Raw genomic sequence first — 19,109 nt, 5'->3', positions numbered from 1 at the left:
GACAATACTTGATGTACATTGACGCACTTGTTTCTAACTTTTTTACTATTATAAAATAAAATAAAATATTAAAGCTCTCTTAGCTTTAAATGATATGAAATGCTTCCCCATCATTTATTGTCTCCTCACACATAAACCCAATGAAAACGAGTTTATTTTGAATAACATGGAAATGTGCGTTAAATGAATAGGTTGAATTTAATTAGAGTTGACAAAATGTCGTACAATGCTTTTTATTGTTGAATAAATCTATGATCTCAAGTGATTATATTAGTAAGATGAATCGATCTTATTTATATTTATAATAAAAATAATATTTTTTTATTAATAAGTCGGAAATTTATCTCACAAAATTGATAATGGGCCGATCTTATATAAGTTTTTGTGTTTATTTGTTGGATATATGTTATATTATATATGAAATTAAAGCTGTGTTTCTATTTTTTTGTTTTTATTGTGTGGATAAATTATTATGTGATTAATGAAGAGATGAGATGTGGAATAGCAAATGATAAATAAGTGATAAATAAGGGTAAATTGTAAATAAATCCCTAACACCAAACTCAAATTTATTCTAACTCCCTACACCTAAAAATATTTGCTTAAACTCCCTAAAAGTTTAACAAAGACATAAATACCCCTTATTCCATATTTTAATTTAATTGATCCTCCGCGCTTTCGAAATGGTATCAGAGCCGTAGGTTAATTTATTTCAAACATATTATTTATTATTATAAAGAAACGAAATGTTTGAGGAGGAGAATTTCAAAAATTATGAATCCGAACTTAGGTTCGAGAAAAATAATTTACAAAGATTATTCCAATATTTTGGAATATATACAAGAACATCTAACTATTGTTAGATATCCAGAGCAGAAAGGGAATACTCAACACTCTCAGGTAAACTTATGATCCAATCTAATAAGTTTATGGAAATAATACCAGATCCCTTTAAACTCTCTTTAGATCTTAGAGAAATTCAGAAGACAATACAAAATTATGGCAACATGCTATACTTTGTACCGCAACGAGTAGAGAAAATCCTTGAAAGCCAGGAAGAAATTTTTGGAATATTAAAGGAAATTCAAACAAGAATTCAGAAACTAGAACAACAACCCGGTTCTAGTAAAAGAACTTCAGGAGGATGGTTACCACCATCATTTGGTACTGAACCTTTGTTACATCAACAAGAGAAAGCTAGAGTGATGTCAAAATCTTTGACTGAAGAAGAAAAGATGATCAATCTAATTAAGTCTGTCTCAGAAAAGAAATTAATCTGATGACAACTTTAGAAAGGATTGGTCTGGAGGATCTACAAGAGCTTGCGGAATCTTTCGCAAATCTCAAAGTTGTAGAACTAAAGATGAACACAGCAGGAGGTGAAACACCTGCTATAATTTGGTCATCTTCTCAGGAACCACCAAGGGAAAGTGTGGGATCTCAAAATATACACATGAGAGAATCTCAAACTGATTTCCATACTGGTGGAGGATCACACCCTGCGGGAACAAGGACAAGGAGAAATCATATTTCCTTGCACCAAACACCCTATGGAAAAATTGTTTTAGATCCTATACATCCTTACGAGGTTATGCTTAACCTTGATCTATTAGATTTCAAAAACAGAGAAGAAGTCATAGACGATTGGACATCTGCTATGAGAATTGCAGCAGGAAGACTTGATCTCAACAGAGAAGGATTCATTAAACTCCTAGAAATGAGTCTTATGGGATCAGTGAAAATTGCTTGGGACATGACTTCGGTGGAAACCAAAGAATCAGTTCTAGCCGGAGAATCTCTAAGCGAGATAGCCAAAAGAATGGCTACCCTATTTAAAGCACAATTTATAGGGGTAGACTATTTTAATAGTCAAGACACAGAGAAGAGAAAGAAATATACTCAAGCTCTGTATAGTCTTGAATTATATAAAATATGTTTGGTGGATGAATATATTATGTTATTCACTAAATATAGATGGAATTCAGGAGTCGAAGAAGATATAACCATTCAGCTATTCTTCGCCAAGATGCGAAGTCCCTGGAGAGAAATGCTCATAAGGGAATATGTACCTGGAAATCCAGATACATTGGCACGAAGAGCTTCTTTCCTTAAAGGAAAATTGGCGGAATGGTGCCATATGGCAGCATTACAAAAGAATTACAAACGATTAGGGGGTATTAACAAACGTATTCCTTTGTGTTGTAAGGAAAATGATCTTCCAACAATTATTGGAAATAAACCATAAAAGCATAAAAGGAAAAGTTTCAGGACTCATCCTTATGCTAGAAGTGGAAGAATTTATTGGAAACCAAGAACAGTATGGTCTAGACAGAAAGTCAGATCTTACAAATCTGGACAAAGAAGTGGACCATCGAGAAGTAGGATATCTTCTCAGGCATCGAGTACATCTCAAAGCACAGGAAGAACACCTACAAAGAAAACTTTCAGAAGAGCTCATACACGAGGTAATGAAAGTTTTAAGGATTGTAATTGCTGGACATGTGGAGCAAGAGGTCATATATCGACCAACTGTCCAGAAAATGAAAAAAGAGGTATCAAACGCTTTGATCCAACTCCGGATATTGAAAAAACGGTTTATTACCAAGATCTTATTCAGGTATACTGATTTGAGGATATTGACTCAGATGAGAGTATATATGAAGAAGAAGTTTTAAGTCAGGGAGAATCCGATGGAACTGAATCGGAATCTGGCTGAAAACAAAGTGTTTCGACACGAAACCTAGGAGGATTTGTCTGGATTCTTTAGCCAGACAACAATATCTCATAACATGGTCCAAAGAATCATGAAAGAAAACCCTAGTCTACAGAGATATCAAAGACTCTATGTAGGATAGGTAGAAAAGTTCTTAGGAAATCTTGGCCTAAGAAACAGAAAGCATCATCTTATCTATAAAGTTTCCAGAAGGGAAATAGCAATTCCAATGGAACTTACTGGAAACAGAATGGAGATGCAATTAATTCTTTCTGAAGAAATTAAGGAGGAATTAAAAAAACTCAAGATCGAAGTAGCAAGAACTATGTCCTGGATTCATATTGGAGCAATCCAGATTATGATAAAAGCTACTTTCAAAGAAGGTATAAATACACCCATTGATATTTCTATATGCGATAAAAGAATGGGGAACCTTCAAGATTCAGTGCTGGGAACTATCTCAGGAAATCTCTGTGCAGGAAAGATTGTAGAAGTTATCTATCCAAGGATAGCCTACAACTTGGCAGATCGAGATTTTCGCCGAGCCTTGACATTACATCAAAATTTCAAGGAAAAAAGGCTGATGAAGGAAGGTAATAGACTATATTCTATTACTTATCAAATTTCATATGCTCTATCTAATACACATCATTCAGAATTGTTTATTAGAAATGAGATCATTGAAATACCTGAGATATTTGGAAAAGTTGCTCATGCAATTTATCCAGAACGAATTGAGTTTCCAGTAATACAGGAAACAGACATCCAAATACAAGACAAACCGATTCTACAAAGGAATCAAAGTCTTAGATTGGAATCTAGAAGACTATCTTTTCAGGGAGATAGGATTACAAGCTACAGATGGGGAAAAACCCATGTCCAAGAAACCCAACAGGAGCTAAAAAGTTTTTCAACAATAGGAAAGCTTAGATGCCCAGAAGGGTGGAAGGAGGTCGAAATAGTATTTGTTATTACGAAACAAAGGAATCAATTTTCTTGTAATACCATCTACTATTTAGGACAACCTATGATAGGAACTTACCAAGGAATGATCCAAGTAGGAGAATTGGAAGTTCATATCACAGGGATTCCGGGAAAAGAACCAGATCAATTGGTTCTTGGACTAGAGTTTCTTGAGGAACATAAACCTTGGAAACGTCTAGAGTATGGAATGGAGTTTATGGCAGAAGATAAGATGTGGAAAATCCAATGACCACAAGTTCATTCTCCATATACATTCAAGTAGGAATGTTATATGAACAATATAAGGCAGAATATTTTGCTACTTATATTGATTCAGGGGCTGGAATCTGAACAGCAAAACGAGGAGTTTTTCCAAATAATTTGGAAGAAGAATTACCAAAGATTGCTGGAAAAGATTTTTCCAGAAGAATCTTAATCTTATGTAAAGGGATTAAGATGACTGAAATCATGATTGACGGTGCTGGGCAAACACCTTGGTACAAGATAAAGATACCACCAATTTATTTTCATGATACAGGAGCGGATATTTTGTTAGGAAACAATTTCCTACAAATGTTCAAATCCTATACTCAAGAAAATGAGACTAGAAGATTAGTGTTTACAACTCCTTGTAACCACAAAATTATAGTCCAGAGACTACGAGAGGCATTTTACAGAAAATTGCCAATCCAGTTTCGCAACAAGCGTGGTGATTCAGGACAACTTCTGAACCCAAAAATGAAAGATTCCAGACGGTTTGGAGAAACAATGCTCCAGTTGAGAGCAGATAAAACACTCCAACCAGAAGATATGAAATACCTGAAGATAACTCTACATCAGAATGAAGTAGAGTTTGAATCTAAGGTATCCTTAGAAGATGTCAAGAAAAGGATAAAAGAGAATTACAATGAAGAACCTTTGGCATGGTGGGACAGAAATCAACTCAAAACTTGCCTTAAAATTTAAAAAGGCAAAGAGTATGAATTTGTCCGTTGCAAGCCTATCCCAATGAATATCATTGATCAAAGGGATATGCAGATTATAATCAAGGAACATTTGGACCTTGGTTTAATCAAAGCAGGAATGTCACCATATAGTAGTCCAGGTTTTCTGGTAAGAAATCATGGTGAGATAAAACAAGGAAAACCTAGATTAGTTATTAATCAAGAAATTAATAAGATTCTGGAGTTTGATGGGTATTTTATACTTAGTAGAGAACATCTCATAAGTTGCATACGCAATGCCAAGATATTCTCTAAGTTCGACGGTAAGCTTGGACTTTACCAGATTAGGATGCAAGAAGAAATCAAGAAATTCTCAGCTATGGTCTGTAATGCAAAGTCCTATCCTCCAAGGCATTGAGAAACCATTGGTTTCCCAAATGAAGAGTTTTCGAGTACAGGACTCTATACCTGGAGCAGGGGATTCAAGTACCCCTAGCACAAGTGTTAAGTCGGGATCATCTCCAAATGAGTCGGTTGAAACAAAAATTGAGACTCCAGATCCTTATCTCTAGTCTTCAAGTCAACCCTTCACCTCGGGGATTGAAGAGGGAGAGATCAACCTTAGGCCTCGTACTGACAAAGGCAAAACTAAGGTTGGTACTAATGAAAATGCAATTTCTCCATTTCAAGTTTACCAACAGAATTGGGAGAGATTAAACACAAGAATTGGCATCAACCCAGCCATGGTTCGAGTTGATGTTGCAGGAAAATATCCTAGGGTATGGATGAAACAAAATTCATATCCAAAGGAGGTTAAAGCTTGGTATGAATTTGGGGCTCTTGCCTCAGTTTATACTATTTCACCCAACTTCCCGGAGATATCAGCATTACCAAAATGGATACAGGAAGCGGTACATGAAACGTAGACAAACAATGATCATTTTTCCAGAGGAGATATTTTGGAGCTGTATTTTTTCAGTACAGCACCAGAACCAGCAGGAAAAGGCTCACACGAAGCCTTTCATTTCATCAAGCTAAGGAGGCCAGACATGAATTCTCAAAAATTTATAAAGGAGCCTCCTACAAATGAAACCCCCTTAGTCTCTTCATTCAATGAAGATGACATATCTACCAGGAGAGCATGGGGTATCTGAGTCTGTCTCACGAAGATGTACAAAGTTAAGTTTCCATTTAAGTTTTACCAAAATTTTTTAAATGGATCATTCCTGTTAAACACTATGACAAGAAAAACAACAAGTTTTGCAGAGGATTTATTCGAGAAGAAAAGAAATCTTCTATGGAACAGCAAGCTGCCGGCCAGTAAAGAGACTCGTCGAAAGTTCTGTAATATGGCACATATAGGAAGATGGTCAGAAAACATCTGTCCTGAATGCCAGAATCAGAAAGAACCGGAATTCGGTAAGGTTTCAAACCGAGATCTGAACGAAAACATTTTACCGAAGCAAGGACAAGTGGGGAAGGACCACATTCACATTTTCCTCGAGGATATAAAAAGCCTAAGATTCCTCGACAAAATTAAAAGGGACATGTGACCAAACCCACTAACAAAAAGAGGACCACCATGTGAGTGGGGAAAACAGGACCACTAATAATGAGTGGTAAAAGACGAAAGAACATTGGACACTTTATTTAAAAAAGAAATCCAATAAAGAAAACAAGAAAACTGGACCCAAACCTAATACTATAAAGAAGGGTAAATGGAACCAGTTAAACACATCAGAATAAAAACTTAAAGATGTACCGTGTATATCTGAAAGTTTTAAAAAGAAGAATCAAGTATAAGAGAAGTGAGGCTGCAGGTCTCAGATCCATTATCAGAATGTACAAAGAAAAAGAAGATGAGATTACAGCTGATATCCTCCAGACTCATTTCTACTGGTACCTGGGAGAGATAAAAGAAGACGAAAAGTTAATTTCTAGATTAATAATCTAGAAAATGACATTTCAAGAAAGTAGGACCGCTCAACCACTAAATGGTCCATATGCAAGCTGTAAAGGCTTATCAAGATTTGAAGTCAGGGTTTCAAATCCGAAGAAGCCTTCTATAAATAAGGCAGGAAGAAAGAAGTGATGATCATCGAACATTTTCCTCATTTCTTTCAACAAATAAATTGTAATATTTCTCTTTCTAGTTTATGTGTTTTTTAAGTTTGGCTACTATAAGTAGCTAAACAAGTTTCTCCTCCTCTACAGGAGGTTTCAATATAATAATAAATGTTTGTGTTTGAATAAAGAGATCTTTGCTCTAGCCCCTCTCATGTATTATTTTCAAAATTTTATCTTTTATTGTACACCCTGAGGTAGGAAACGAATTAGGGTTGTGCTAAGTGCTACTGAAGGAATCTGCATCTGTAACCATCGGTTGTGATCGTGTGGTTGGACTGTGAGGAGCAGTTCGTAAAATACGGTGGATATAACCCGGTGGCATTCTGGTCAAAAAGGTAAAAGATTTAATTTATTTTACGGAAGCATGATGGGCCTTTAAATTTAAAAGAAAAATCAATTACTAAAATAAAAGGATAAGGGTATTATTGGAAATTTTAAAATATTGGGGAGCTAAAACAAAGAATTGAAGGGATAGGGAGTTAAAATAAAGATGAGAAGGGATGTAGGGAGTTATTGGAAATTTTCCAAATAAATAACAATATATTTGATTTGATTGATAAGATTGTGATTCAGACTATGATTAACTTAAGGGACAATTGTATTAAAATCCCTAATACAATTTCAAAGTTTGTGTTAAGTCCCTAGTGTAAAACAAATATATTCTCACTCCTTGACAAAATTATTTCATATGTTTTAACTCCCTTGTAAACATCAAATTACCTAATTGACCTCATTTTCAATTAAAATCCATTTTTACCCTTATTTATTTTGTTGAATCTATCTGTATTTGGGATTTTAAAACTATTACCCCAATCCCCCATCGGCTTCGTGAGAAGAAATCCCATGGTGGGGGAGTCTGTGTGAAACATCATTTACTTGAAGCTCAAAATCTTGAAGACGTCGTGCAGGAAATATTCATCGAAGGGAAAATAAAGTGAAGGTGAGTTTCTTTCCTCAAACTTTCTCATTTTTTCCGTGAAATTCCAGCTTTTAGGGCGAGTGAGTTTGTGTTTATTTGTTTCAATTTAATGATTTTCTTATGTTTTTTGATTGTTATTGTGTGCTTTTTATTTTTTTAAATTCATTATTTTTTTGAATTCCACCGATTGAATTTCGAAAATTTAGGGTTTTGTATTATGATTGGTTTTTAGAATAACGTAAAAGCAATACAAGTATCTTGTGGCCTTAATCATACGACTGCCTTATTTGAATACAAAGCAGTGTAAAGATGAATGCAGAAATTATTTTTAGATTTCTCGATTAATGCAATTTTATCCTGAATTTTTATGTATTAGTTCTTGAATGTGAAAGTTGTTAATTTAGTTAAAAAAATTTCTGAAAATTTTTTAAAGTCTTGAAATCTGCATATCAATGTTTTTTGTATTAGGTGCAAAATGGAATATGAAAGTGGGTCTTGCAACCTGTCGTTTTTGGGTAGCTGTAAATGCAAGAAACAGTTGTTTGTGATTCCAATTTTCAGCGGTTGTAGTTTGATGGATATTTTTGAGAGGCTTGGAAAAAAATGTGCTGAGATTACTCCTGAAGCTATGATTCTGCAATACGTAGCCCCCCAATACAAGATGCACGTGACTTTGAACGACGATGATGATGTCCTAAATATGATTCATCTTCATATGTGTATAAAGCTCAGCATGATTGAATTGAAGGCAGAGACTAAAAACGAACATGTCCGCAACCAAAATATTCGGAGGTAAAATATATTAGACTTATGTCCCTGTTTAGTTTTGATAATTTTTTTATATTTTAATTTATCAAGCATGAAATTGTGCACTAGTTGATATTATTATGGTTATATAATTTGTTCTATGTTATGATAATATAAATATGTTTTTTTGCCATGATATGAATTATTTGACAATACTAATATTATTTACATTCCATACTTTACATTTTTGTATGTTAAGTTATTTTTGTATCTTGCACTTAACAAGTTTATATCATATTGGTAAGGGTTGATGAGGAAGACAAACAGAGAAATAGTGGTAACGAAGCTGATTATGCCTCTTTGAGCAGTACAATAGATGCTTGGATTAATTGCATTCGTGGTGTAGGTCAAACATTCAAAGATGCTGCTGACTTTAGAAGATGTGTTAAAAATTATGCTGTTGCTACAAGACGTTCATTTTCGTACAGAAAGAATGATAGCGAAAAAGGCACTGTTACTTGTACTGAGACTAGTTGTGGATGGAGAATTTAGGCTTCTAAATACAAAGTAGACAATATATTTGCGATCCAAAAATGCAATTTAGAGCATACATGTGGTGAGAATAATCTACGTAGTAGAGGACATCCTAGAGCAGATGCAACATGGATAGCTAATGTGGTGAAAGGCAAACTTATAGGAGAGCCCTCTTATCGTCCTTGTACAATTCAAAAAGACTTACAAAGAGATTATGGTTTAGAGTTAAACTATCGCAATGTGTGGAAGGGCAAGGAGTTAGCGATGCATGATATTCATGGCACAGATAAGGGATGCTATGATAGACTAAGATGATATTGTCGAGCTGTTAAATAAACGAATCCTGGAAGTGTTGCTGAGTGTGAGATTGATATCGGAACTAACAAATTTAAACGACTGTTCATTTGTTTTCACGCATGTGCAGTTGGTTTTGTTACTAGTTGTAGACCGTTGATTTTTTTGGACGGGACTCATATAAAGAATAAGTTTAAAGGTTGTATCCTACTTGCTGTGTCGAAGGATGCTGTGAGGCCCGGGGCCGAAGAGGACGGGGGGTGATCGCCGGTGCCATCAGTTGCACAGACAATGAGCGGCTCCTGGCAGGCTTCTAGGTGGAGGGCACATGAATGAACCGATCCCACACGGGAATGAGAGGGATTCCGAGACTGTTCAATGTAATGGACTGTACAGTTGAAGAGGGCTTAAAAGATTTGATTTATACTACTCATATCATGAAGGTGCATCTTTTTTTCCGTAGCTCATCACATAAAAACTCCAAAGTGAAGCGTGCTTGACTTGGGAAATTTCTGGGATGGGTGACCTCCTGGGAAGTTTCCTAGGGTGCGTGTGAGTGAGGACATAAGCACGCTGGAAAGACTCGTCTTGGTACAGTGAGGACAGTCGTAGAATCTGGGGCATTTCAGTTGGTATCAGAGCCGACTTCTCTTAGTACGGTGTGGTTCGGGGACGAACCAAGCGGAAGCTGGTGGGCATGTGAGGCCCGGGACCGAAGAGGGCGGGGGGTGATCGCCGGTGCCATCAGTTGCACGGACAATGAGCGGCTCCTGGCAGGCTTCTAGGTGGAGAGAACATGAATGAACCGATCCCACACCGGAATGAGAGAGAGTCCGAGACTGTTCAATGTAATGGACTGTACAGTTGAAGAGGGCTTAAAAGATTTGATTTGTACTTCTCATATCATGAAGGTACATCTTCTTTTCGGTAGCTCATCACATAAAAACTCCAAAGTTAAGCGTGCTTGACTTGGGCCAATTCTGGGATGGCTGACCTCCTGGGAAGTTTCCTAGGGTGCGTATGAGTGAGGACATAAGCACGCTGGAAAGACTCGTCTTGGTACAGTGAGGACAATCGTAGAATCTGGAGCGTTTCAGATGCCAATGATGATCTTTTCACAATTGCTTATTCTGTAGTGCACACGGAGAATGATATTAATTGGGAATGGTTTTGTTATCATCTGAGAAGTGTTTTGCTTTCGTATTAAAGCATTCCATTCAATGAGTACACTTTTTTCTCTGACAGACATCCTGGGATTATCAAGGCAGTTAATCTACTATTTACGGGCAGTCACCATGCGTACTGCGTGAGACATTTAGTTGATAATTTTGTGAAAGTGGTACATAATCAATTACTTATTTTTATCTAGACCAATTTTTTTTCCGTATATAAATAGATGTATTTAATCTGATTTTTTTGTAACCATTTTAGGTGTTGCGAAGCTATCCAAAACATAACAAAAAGCATTGGTCTTCGGTATTCAAAAAAGCTGCTTATGCTCCATCTTTGCAGGAGCATGAACAACATATAAAAAATATCTTGGAGTCCATGCCACTTGCTAGGGATTTTATTGTAAATTTTGAACCACAAAGTTGGGCAAATGCATTGTTTCTTGACAATAGATGGGGTGTTATAATTAATAACATCGCCGAATGTTGGAATAATTGGGTTAAAGCAGCTCGTTATCTCCCTATAGTGGGTATGGTGGACCATATACGAGTGCAGATCATGAACATGATGCACCAACGACGTGAATCAACAGCTATGATGGTTAAAGAATTAAGTCCAAAAAAAAAGAAAGCTATTGGTAGTGTATGTGTGGAATCCCGGAAATTGAGAGTGCACCGGTCTTGTAATTGGAGGTTTGAAGTAGTCGATGGTGAAAAATCATTTGCTATTGACTTGATAGCCATGACCTGTTCATGTAGATATTGGCAAATCAACAAGCTTCCTTGCAAGAATGCTTGCGCCCCTATTGAGTCGAAGTCGATGTCGTTTTATGATTTTTGCGACAAGTATTTCAAAATTGAAATGTACCGCCAAACGTACAGAGGAATTATTAATCTCATCCCAACGTTTGACATTAATGAGTCTTATCTAGATGATGGAAATGTAATCAATGCTCTTCATGTGAGGAGTCAGCCTGGTCGTAGGAAAACCAAGAGGATACCATCGCAAATCGAATCACGTGTGTCAAAGCGTAGTCGTTGTCATAAGGGAGGACATAACAGACGTAGCTGCAAAGAAGCTATAAACTAGCTGTTATTGTTTCATGAAAATGGTGTTTCAATGTTTTTATTATTACTAACTATCTTACTGTTAGTATCTTTCAATATTCAGTATTTTTGTTTATGATTGACACCTGAAATATTTTTTGAAATTTTAACAGGAAAAAGAGAGTGCTGGAAGGGGAATCAAGTATGTTGATACCGGTGAGAAGTCGTACGCGTTCGAGTGGAAGCATTGGTGGTTTACGAATTATGTGATTGTTTTGTTTTTGAAAATGTTGGGAAAGAGTTGGTTTGGTTTGCCTTACTGTCATGTTGTTTTAGTGCTTGTTGATGTCTTGTATTCTTATATGCTCTCTGAGAAAAAACTTGGGCTTTAGGTTGTTGTTTATTTTAATCTTTTAAGTTAGAGAATTTATTGTTTTGTTTGTGTTAGGTGTTAAGCACTTAAATATGTATTTCTATTTATTTTTATTTGTTTCTGGAAGGTTTGGTGTTTCATTTGTTCATTTTTTAATGTTTGGTTTAAGGGGTGTTTCAAATGGTACATATCAATTTTGAACAGATATTTGAATACAAAAATTGCTTAATTTGGTATATTATGTGCAAATATGAGTACAAATATTAAATAATTAGGTATATTTTGTGCACGAGAAAACTGTACTCATATTATACCGGAAATACAAAATACATGTCCAAATTGGAAGTTGTTTACTATTCAAACTTTATTTAATTAATGTAATATTTAGTCATACATTAATATAAACAGAGATTTGAGTACAAAATTTACTTTCTTGTGTATACTATGTATAAATTGGAGTACAAATATTAAATAATCGAGTATATTTTGAGCTAGAGAAAAAGATATATTTTCGCTCGAAATTGTAGTGTGTCAATTTCAAGGTACATAAATTGTCAGATTGAGTATATACGTTAAAGAATCGATAACACTGTACATATGAATTGAGTACAATGACTTGTCAATCCAGCACATCGTAGAGTAGTTCATCTATTCATGCCTAAGATCACCAAGTCATTATCCGATGAAGTTCTTGTAATTTTTTAATTTCAAAGTACATAAAATGCCCGATTGAGTATAAAAGTTACATAATCCAAGATAATTTAACAGTTTATTGAGTACAATATTGTTTCCATTGATAAATCAAAATAAAATATTCGCCAGAGTTGATGTGTTGTCAATTTCAAGGTACGTAAAATTTCTAATTGAGTATATAAGTTAAACAATCGAGAACAATTTATACGTTGATTTGAGTACAACAGACGCATGTATTGAGTACAATATACGCATGAGTTGATTACAATGTACATATGTATTGAGTATAGTGTACCCATAAATTGAGTACAACGTCACATGAATTGAGTACAATGACTTCTCAATCCAGCACAACGTATAGTAGTTCATCTCTTATTGCCTAGGATCACCAAGTCATTATCCGATTGAGAACTCGATTTATGTACATGTATACCTGATTTTAACACATGTATACCCGATTTATTGTGAATTGTGCTCTATTATTTAATATATATACTCAATCAGATATCTTATGGTCTTCGAAATTGACATAATAACGAATACATATGAGATACAATACTTCACCAAGTAAAGTAGAAGGATGAATATCATTTTATAGTACCATCACTTGATGTGTTGTACGAGAACTTCTAAAGCGTACAAAGATCACTTCTCTTCTTGCTATGTTTTTCCGGTGGACATAGGTTATTTTCAAGGTAAATCCAACATATTCATCTATATTTTGATGAAAGTACATATCATACGTTATGAGGTACATTACACAATAAATCGGGTATACATGTGTTAAAATCAGGTATACATGTACATTAATCTAGTACTAAAATTCATGTTATATGTCAATTTCATGAATTTTATACATCTTCAATTTGAGTACTCGATTTATGTACATGTATACCTGATTTTAACACATGTATACCCGATTTATTGTGAATTGTGCTCTATTATTTAATATATATACTTAATCAGACATCTTATGGTCTTCGAAATTGACATAATAACGAATACATATGAGTTACAATACTTCACCAATTAAAGTAGAAGGATGGATATCATTTTATAATACCATCACTTGATGTGTTGTACAAGAACTTCTAAAGCGTACAAGATCACTTCTCTTCTTGCTGTATTTTCCGGGTGGACATAGGTTATTTTCAAGATAAATCCAACATATTCATTTATATTTTGATGAAAGTACATATCATATGTTATGAGGTACATTACACAATAAATCGGATATACATGTGTTAAAATCAGATATACATGTACATTAATCGAGTACTAAAATTCATGTTATATGTAAATTTCATGAATTTTATACATCTTCAATTTGAGTACTCGATTTATGTACATGTATACCTGATTTTAAAACATTTATACCTGATTTATTGTGAATTGTGCTCTATTATTTAATATATATACTCAATCAGACATCTTATGGTCTTCGAAATTTACATAATAACGAATGCATATGAGATACAATACTTCACCAAGTAAAGTAGAAGGATGTATATCATTTTATAGTACCATCACTTGATGTGTTGTACAACAACTTCTAAAGCGTACAAGATCACTTCTCTTCTTGCTGTGTTTTCCGGGTGGACATAGGTTATTTTCAAGGTAAATCCAACATATTCATCTATATTTTGATGAAAGTACATATCATATGTTATGAGGTACATTACACAATAAATCGGGTATACATGTGTTAAAATCGGGTATACATGTACATTAATCGAGTACTAAAATTCATGTTATATGTAAATTTCATGAATTTTATACATATTCAATCTGAGTACTCGATTTATGTACATGTATACCTGATTTTAACACATGTATACCCGATTTATTGTGAATTGTGCTATATTATTTAATATATATACTCAATCAGACATCTTATGGTCTTCAAAATTTACATAATAACAACTTCATCGGATAATGACTTGGTGATCCTAGCATGAATAGATGAACTACTCTACGTTGTGCTGGATTGACAAGTCATTGTACTCGATTCATGTGTTCATTGTACTCAATTTAAGCGTACATTGTACTCAATATATATGTACATTGTAATCAATTCATGTGTATATTGTGCTCAATTTGTGTGTACATTGTCCTAGATTAGTTAAATACTATTGTGTGTTTACTAATGTATGACTAAATATTAGATTAGTTAGATATACTCGATTATTTAACATTTGTACTCATAGTTACACATAATATACCCAATAAAGCAATTTTTGTACTCAATTTTCTCTTCTAAATTGATATGTACCATTTAAAACACCACGTAAACCAAACTCTGAAAAGTGAACAAATGATACACCAAACTTTCCCAAAAACAAATAAATTTTAACAGAAATAGATATTGAAGTGCGTAACAGCTAACACAAACACGATAATAATCAATTGGTGTGTCTTCATTACATAATTTAAACCAACAATTAAATATAGACTTGAAATGTTCAAACTCCAGTACTACTGTAACTTCTTAACCATCAGAATAGTGAGGAGTAATTAATTACTCAAACTTGTTTTTCAACAATCCATTTTCATCAGATAATATTGTGGCTGCCAAACATGCTCGATAAGTGTCCATCTTCACATCCTGTGCATAGCTCCAAATCTCATCTGTGTCACGGGCTAGACACTCCAACCACATGCATGCATAGACGCCACAATCGAGGGTTGCACCTTGTTGACGACAAGGTTTTCTTAACACTGGCTCACTTACAAGGTCGAATCCCCATAAGTGACGTATGGAACCAGCCAAAAACTTTGTCTGCAACAAACAATACTTTCAAAATTTAATCTTAATTTGTATTTACATAATCTTTGAACATTTCAAAGTAAACTTACATAAACTTTGGCTTTCCCAACTGAGAATGGATCATGCATGGAGTTCCACAGTTTAAATATCCATTCATCTCTTTTGTAAACCAACAAAAACCAATGCCACATGTCATTCATAGGGAAAATGATGTATCTGCATCTTCTAAATAATTCTCCAGTCAGTTCCTGCAGTCTAGCCATCGTGAAAGATGTCATCAGTGAAAGAAAAGCTCCATAATCATCCCGATGTACCATCGATCTTTTCCCATGTTGTTCAAATTTCGTAAGGACTTCTTTCTACACATTCAAGAACATATATACTCATTTATCTTAATATAGTAAAACGAAAACAAAAAAAACGCAAAACTCGGACTGCTACGAACCTGCACCATTGTGTCCATGCAATAAATCTCAAATCCATGCTGCAAACTTTGCTTTTGCATAATTCTCATGTAAACATTAATTATCTCAGCCTCAACAGGATCACCAAAAAGGAAATGACATAATATCGGTCCACTTAAACTCATAACCGTATCTTGCCAAACGACAACACTACAAAATAGAAAATTCAATTTCATTAAAAAAATTAGGACACATTATTACGAAAATAAGAAGAAGAAACATACGGAAGATCAACGTACTCCAATTCTTTTCTAGCAAGAAATTTTGTCACCAATTTTCTCTCTTCATCATCAGCTTCTTCATGTCCACAGAAATCTGATCTAACTTGAAACTCATCCATGGCAACCTTGCCAGGAGTATTGTCTTTCTTCTCAACGTCTATAACTTCCTGTCCAAAAGCGGCGATATATTCAGCAATATAACAGAAAATCCAAACATCAATAACAACAATAGTACTAAAAAACAGAAAAAATAAATTAAACTTAATACAATCGATTTGGAAATAATTGACACTTCATTTACCTGTTTTGTCACCTTTCTCTTACGTCTTGGTGTTGAGCTAGGTGGAGTCACACGATCATCCCTAGCCCTCACATGATCCGCAATTGAAGATTGAGAAATAGTTTTCTTCTCCACTTCAGAAGTAGCAACAAAACTACCACCAATGCTCTCATCAACCGTCTCATTCAAAGAATGAGATTCATCTACCTCTTTCTTTTCTTTAGCCAAATCAGAAACAACTGCATTTACCACTACGTCAACAAAATCACCATCATGTGGTGACTCAAAAGTCATCTTCTCTTCTGTTTTATCAATCTTTTCCTCAGATTCAACAACATTGTCACGTTTATCCGCCACAGACCTTTTTCCCTTCATTCTACGTCGAACCTTTTCACCCTCTAATTAAGCACATCTCTTTCTCAGTATCTTTAAATCATTCATTTGTTTCATGACAAGTTTCTCAAAACGTTTTACTTCAGATCTATTTGTTTCTTGGTTTAAAACAAGATTCATGTCCACTAACAACTTCTCCTCCTCACAAAATGGATGTATCGACAGAACCTATTCACAAATAAAAATAAATACAACCGTCAATCAACTAAACATTAATTTTGCACAACTAGATAAATAAACTAAAATAATTATAAGTACCTGAGTTGAATCTATGCGTTTCAACAATGTTTCAGTGCCAGCTGCATTTAGTGGGATCTTGCTTTTCCCCCAACAAAACAACCGAGGGTAAACATTTAAACCACGCCTTACTCCTAAAACTAGGACTGTCTCATATAACCAAGCCAAAAACAAAAAATAAAATAAAAATTAATGACAAATACTAAGATAATAAATAGTAAAGCTGAATACTCACCATCAATCCAACCGTGCATCCATCAACATAAAGTTTTTTTCCCGATCTGACATATTTCTCGATATAAAAATCGGAAGGCATCATCTCTCCAAGCATATTTAAAAAATATCGTAAGATCATCGAGATAAGGAAATATAAATCTAGGAGTGATATAATTGCTCGTGGGAAATATTATGCAGTTGAAAATGAACAAAATGAAAGTTCTCACAAAGTCATCAATATCACATTCATCGTCACTTCTTGCAAGGAAAATCAATTTTTCATAAATGCCTATTCGGTTGGCATTGGTGACCTTGCCGTCAAAATGACGTGTCAAAAATTTGGACTCCAGTTTCAGGTCCAAGTCAACTGGTTGTCCAATGTGATGTAGGCTGAGCACAATAGAGAAATCAGCTGATTTGAAAGGGATGGTAATGTTATCACCAACAAAAAAAGAACACGGATCACCCTGAAATCTGTTCAGAAAATAATCGATCCGCCCACTACTAATAGCAAGGACTGCATATCAATCCATTTGACGAAAGGAGTATCATTTATCCGACTCATATGCTGCTCACCTAGAATTGGCTTCAATTCTCCCATCACAGTTTTAAAATAAGGAGGGGAACATCGTGAAAAATATTCTTTACCACTCTTATTCTCGTGATAATCATGAATTAGTTTGTCTTCTGCAGTAGTTTCTACATTAAAAAACATAAAACAATTATACAATAACTATTAGAAACACAATTACAAAAAAGAATAAGAAACAGAACATAATTGCATATACACAAAATAAAAAATAGCATTTAGACATGTCTATTTGATCAACAAATCTAGCCATGGTATTAGACGCAAAAAATTTAATTGCACTGGCCACAACAGTAGACGGAAAAATAAATAATCACATAAAAATTGAATTGTGCATAACACAAGGAGTTTGGAACAGCAGCTTCGAAATCAAGCACATCTACTAATTTTTGAATTTAATCAAAATTTCTTAAAATATTAACAGTATAACTAAAAAAATCGAATGAATAACAATATCAAGAACAAAGCCTATAAATTGGGGGAAAAAGGTTGTTAATAACCTAAAACAAACAATAACAGTTTCAAAACCACAAAAAAGTATCCACAATTAACAAACCCTAGACATTGAGGGAAATTTGGTTCTCGTTCGTACCTTGCTTGGATTTCTCGTTCGTACCTTGCTTGGATTTCTTCTTATTTCTAGTTCTTCGACATTTATTCGAGGTGCTAGCTTCTACAGATTTGTTTGTCGCCTTTTTTTCCCCCATTTGCTGCGTTTCAGTTGAAGCTTTCTCTCTTTATCACTCGGTCGAAGCACCTCCGTAGAAGAAGGGAGAGAAGATATAATACAATAATAAACTCATAGTATCAGCAAAATAGTATAAATAGGAGGGTAGTAATGAGTTTTAATAAAATATGAGGGTAATTCGGTCTTTTTTCCTTCATTGGGGAGTTAAAAAATACAAATACAATTTGTCAGGCATTGAATATAAATATATTAACTATTGGGTACTGACCGTAAAGTTCAGAACTCCAATAGGAATTTATGGGCAATTTGCCATTAGCTTAATCTAGTTTTAAATATAACATGTATGATAAATTTAAGAATAAGTCTATTATGCAACGGTCTCACGAATCTTTATCTGTGAGACGGGTTAACCCTACCGATATTCAAAATAAAAAATAATACTCTTAGTATAAAAAGTAATATTTTTTCATGGATGACCCAGATAAGAGATCTGTCTCACAAAATACGACCCGTGAGACCGTCTCACACAAGTTTTTGGCTAAATTTAATATAAAACACAGATTTGTGAGATAAAAAATAAAAAGAAATATATAATAAGTAAAATAATATATAAAACGGATTTGTGGGGATAAAAATATTTCGAGGATTTTCATTTAAAATTATTCAAAATCCTCAAAATAATTTTATCTGAAACGATGCTTGTAAAGGGTAGTAAGTGGCAACTTTGTAGA

General features: G+C 34.4%; 1 protein-coding gene across 1 annotated transcript; it reads right to left on the bottom strand.

Moving 5' to 3' along the window:
- Window positions 1–14,900: 14,900 nt before the first annotated feature.
- On the bottom strand, window positions 14,901–16,549 carry LOC140960960 (uncharacterized). The gene is made up of 5 exons (XM_073419288.1): window positions 16,277–16,549; window positions 15,994–16,142; window positions 15,736–15,904; window positions 15,380–15,649; window positions 14,901–15,302 (listed from the first exon to the last, which is right to left on the bottom strand). Exons 1-5 carry the CDS (start codon window positions 16,547–16,549, stop codon window positions 15,042–15,044), a joined length of 1,122 nt encoding a protein of 373 aa, XP_073275389.1. The 3' UTR covers window positions 14,901–15,041.
- Between the last annotated feature and the right edge of the window lie 2,560 nt (window positions 16,550–19,109).

This window comes from Primulina huaijiensis, chromosome 16 (genome assembly GCF_012295235.1).
Source record: "Primulina huaijiensis isolate GDHJ02 chromosome 16, ASM1229523v2, whole genome shotgun sequence".
Classification (NCBI taxonomy): Eukaryota; Viridiplantae; Streptophyta; class Magnoliopsida; order Lamiales; family Gesneriaceae; genus Primulina; species Primulina huaijiensis.
This window is presented reverse-complemented; position numbering and strand designations above follow the sequence as displayed.